Source organism: Gymnogyps californianus, chromosome 4, assembly GCF_018139145.2.
Source record: "Gymnogyps californianus isolate 813 chromosome 4, ASM1813914v2, whole genome shotgun sequence".
Taxonomy (NCBI): Eukaryota; Metazoa; Chordata; class Aves; order Accipitriformes; family Cathartidae; genus Gymnogyps; species Gymnogyps californianus.
The window spans coordinates 16,899,610-16,903,650 of NC_059474.1; the positions used below are offsets into that span (position 1 = coordinate 16,899,610).

General features: G+C 40.2%; 1 protein-coding gene across 2 annotated transcripts; it reads left to right on the forward strand.

Annotated features, from left to right (window-relative positions):
• Positions 1-1,039: 1,039 nt before the first annotated feature.
• C1QTNF7 (C1q and TNF related 7) lies at positions 1,040-4,041 on the forward strand. 2 transcript variants are annotated; one of them, XM_050895317.1, is made up of 3 exons: positions 1,040-1,157; positions 2,077-2,322; positions 3,044-4,041. In XM_050895317.1, the coding sequence occupies exons 2-3, from the start codon at positions 2,085-2,087 to the stop codon at positions 3,673-3,675; spliced, it is 870 nt and encodes a 289-aa protein (XP_050751274.1). In that variant the 5' UTR covers positions 1,040-1,157; positions 2,077-2,084; the 3' UTR covers positions 3,676-4,041. The 2 variants fall into 2 exon arrangements, with proteins under 2 accessions (XP_050751274.1, XP_050751275.1); XM_050895318.1 differs by lacking the exon at positions 1,040-1,157 and having other exon boundaries at positions 2,070-2,322.

The window sequence follows — 4,041 nt, forward strand, 5'->3', positions numbered from 1 at the left end:
CTTGGCTTACATGCAACGCAGTGTGGGAACACCTAGCCTACTGACTCAGACTTTCATCTGGCAAAGGGCAGTTTTTGTTCCAGTCCTTGATCCTTAGGTCGCGTCCGCTTCTTATCCATCAGCTTTGTGTAAAATGCATACGCAGCCTTTGGCACAAACTCCCTCCAAGTTGCTCCCTCCTAGCTAAGTGCTTAACGTTGTTCTTCTCTGCAGAGAGCTTTGTTGTCCCTGATTTAAGTCCTATGAAAATCCATAAGCTTTATTTGGGTACACTCAGTAGTACATCAGAGCAAACATCGCTGTGAAGTTTGTGCTGGTAGCTAACTACTGCCTTGGATTATCGTCTGCTGCTCTGCTGTAATGTTAAGCATTCATATGTTAATCCACTCTTGGAGGCTGTTGTGCCTGACTGTACTGTAAGGCTTTATCAAATGACAGCAAAATTAATAGTTTGGTTTCTGCCAATTTGATACAAGATGCTTAATATGAAAAGCAGAATATACATCACTGAAGAGAATTTTGGAGCATTGCTTATTTCTCTCCAGCTACAATATTTTCATACTTTTTTCTGCATTGCCATTGATACCAAGACAGTTTCTAATTTTCTATTCTGTAAAACAGAAAAGATTCTTCATAAAGACTGTGTATGCGTATGTGTATGTGTATATGCTGGTCTTTTTCCCTGCTGAATAGATTTGATCATGCCATATAGCAGCTGAAATATCATGAACTGCAAATAAACGTAACAGTTTGGATTTTTCAATCAATCAGTCAATGCCAATCAGTATCACAGAGAAGGGACTGGGAACAACAATTTCTAGATTAATTCACTCTGCAACTTCTTTAACTCGGAGTTCGAGAACGAATCTGAGTTTCACTGTAAAAAGAGGTAGATAGATAGTATTTCACACAGATATTTTTCTGAATCCCCCACTCCATTTCTTCTTCTTCTCCCCACAGAAACCAGTGGACTCTGATTTCCTTGAATGCTGTAAATTAGCTCTGAAGGAATGGACAACTCCAACAAAAAAACCCACACAAGTCTTCTGAGAAGCCAGCAACGGAACTAGAAAAAACAGCTTGACTTGCAAAATCTCACCTGACCCATGACTGACTCTGCTAATGCAACACTAATTTAAGGCACCTTTGTACATCAGGTACTGCAACTCCTCAGCATGTTACTGTTTGTACAGTGTTTTTTCTTTAGTCTCCCAGTATATAATGGAACAGAGAAATCCAATTTACATTCAATTGTTTATGAAAACACCCAAATACTATATATAAAGCTTTAAACAATTTTCTTGCAAGATATTGCAACACAGTTCATTTCATATGACAGTCCAAGCCAGGCTTAAAAAACCCAACCTGTTAGCAGCCCATTCACACTCCATCCATTCCCCACAGGGCAGCTGCCTGATTCCACCTGACCGATTAGGGTGAAGTTGTTATTTGTGCTGTGGTTATCAAGGTTTCCAACCACGCACTGAAGCTCTAGGTCTCTTACTGGTATCCTTTCTGCAGGCTCAGCAAGTTTCTGCTGCGGTAATTCAGGTTGGAGATTCATTTGCAACCATAAGGGCAAATTTCAAAATGAAATAAAGGGTTAAGCTTTGTCCTCACTAGAAGAGACTGCTCCTACGGGCACATCCTCCTAGCACAGATATAACTCCCTCCAGTAAGAGGGCTTTTCTCTGTAAAGCTTATACAGGTCCCAAGGACAGAATAAACTATGCAAGCAAAGGACTTTGCATTGAAAAATCCAGATTCTTTTTTTAACGTGTCAAAGTTTGGTCCAAAAAAGCTGGTATTCGCCAGTTATACTATGTCAGTCTACAGGCTACTTGAAAGACTTACAGTAACATATACAATGACCAGAAAAAGGTCCAAGCTGACAGACCTTCCTCCTTGCCTCCTACGTGGATTCTGCTAATGCAGAAATCCCAGGTTGATCTCTGCACGTGTACCTGTGCATAATGCTCTGCAGTGTCACACTGATTAGCATATTCAGAGCCATCTGTATGTGATTAGAATGCCATAATATGCATAAATAGTCTTATTCGTATGTATTTTTTCCAGATCCAAGGATGTTTGTGTTGCTTTACATTACAAGTTTTGCCATCTACACAAGCGAACAACCTCTTCAAAACCAGTTCAAAGGAGAAAATTACTACACCAGATACATCTGTAGCATTCCTGGTTTGCCGGGCCCTGTGGGTCCCCCCGGAGCCAGCGGATCCCCAGGGGCACACGGACGCATTGGTCTTCCAGGAAGAGATGGTAGAGATGGCAGGAAGGGAGAAAAAGGTGAAAAAGGGAGTGCAGGTATTGAATATTTGTGTAACCTAACACAGTAGTACAACAAAGTAAGACCTTTCATCGTCACTGTTATACATATATATATATATGATGAATGTGTGTATGTGCCCGTGTGCGTTTAAGTGTGATGCATGTACATATAGTGAGAGAAAGAAAATATGCAGATATATTTTAGATATGTCTAATATGCATACACTGAAATCTGTGTAAATAAATGTAAATGCACAGCCTTCCTGCGGACAGATGCTAAAAAAAAGTTTGGGAAAAATGAAGCATGTGTGGTGTCAAATAGTCTCAGTTGTGCCATTAGCCAGGAATAAAAGATTAGCAGGTATTTAGGTACACACTAAAAATGCTCAAATAGTAGGAGATATTTAGTGCACAAGTATCATTATATAGTAGCCATGCTGCCGTCCTTCGCATCAGCAGTCCCTGTAGTTCAGTCAGCAATGGACTGATTATGTATAAAATTCTTCAATGTGTAATCAAGTCATATGAAGAAAAGTAGGAATAGAGAAACAAAGGACCCCTGGGCTGTGGAGCTCGGTCCTCTGTTCCAACCTGCCATTCCTTTCGCAAACTTACTAGAAGATTTTGAAAGTATTTTTGGAGTATTTTGAAATTCTGACCATGTTTTTCTTGTTTGTTCAGGCACACACAGTAGCCCACACAATCATTTACTGAGATGATATGTGCAACGATTAACTAACTTAAAATGTTTTTGAAGGTTTAAGAGGAAAGACTGGGCCATTAGGACCAGCTGGAGAGAAAGGAGACCAAGGTCAGTCTGGTAAAAAAGGACCTGGAGGATTGACTGGTGCCAAAGGTGAAGTAGGTCCAGCTGGACCACCTGGACCTAAGGGAGATAAAGGAGACCGAGGAGAGCCAGGTGCACCAGGGGTCTGTAAGTGTGGAAAGATAGTGCTGAAATCTGCCTTTTCTGTTGGCATCACCACCAGCTACCCAGAGGAAAGATTACCAATTGTATTCAATAAAGTCCTCTTCAATGAGGGGGAGCATTACAACCCTTCCACCGGGAAGTTTATTTGTGCCATCCCAGGGATTTATTATTTTTCTTACGATATCACCTTAGCAAACAAGCATCTTGCAATTGGGCTGGTTCACAATGGGAAGTACCGGATAAAGACATTTGATGCAAACACAGGCAACCATGATGTAGCTTCTGGATCCACAGTGATCTACCTTCAGCCAGAAGACGAAGTATGGCTTGAGATCTTCTACACTGACCAAAACGGTCTCTTTTCTGATCCAACGTGGGCAGACAGTTTGTTTTCTGGATTTCTCTTATACGTTGATACAGATTACCTTGATGCTTTATCGGATGACGATGAGCTCTGAAGCAGATGATGTCAAATGACATTCAAACTGGACACCCCAGCACAGGATTTTATCCAGCTACGTGGGGGATACAAAGTTGAAAAAAAAAATCTGGGAGTTTATTTTTGCTTCGATAGGAACCAAATCTGAGCTTATAAAGATCTTTCTAGAATCTAAGCTGGATTTTTTACCGAACAGCAGGGATATCAAAAGGAACTGTAATTAATAAAAGACTGCATCACTCCAGGACTGACTCCTCCTGAAAGTTATGTTTATAATACTATTTAAACAAATTTAAGATACTGTACATTGGATTTTATATAAAATATATTAACTTGCAATGTAGAATGGATATTTTGTATATGACATCAAAGTAAAATTGAACAA

What these genes read in the sequence shown, in the direction of transcription:
- C1QTNF7 (XM_050895317.1), top strand. Translation starts at nt 2,085, where the DNA reads ATGTTTGTGTTGCTTTACATTACAAGTTTTGCCATCTACACAAGCGAA. An exon ending in AGGTGAAAAAGGGAGTGCAG is followed by an intron (nt 2,323 to 3,043) that starts GTATTGAATATT and finishes ATGTTTTTGAAG; the next exon opens with GTTTAAGAGGAAAGACTGGG.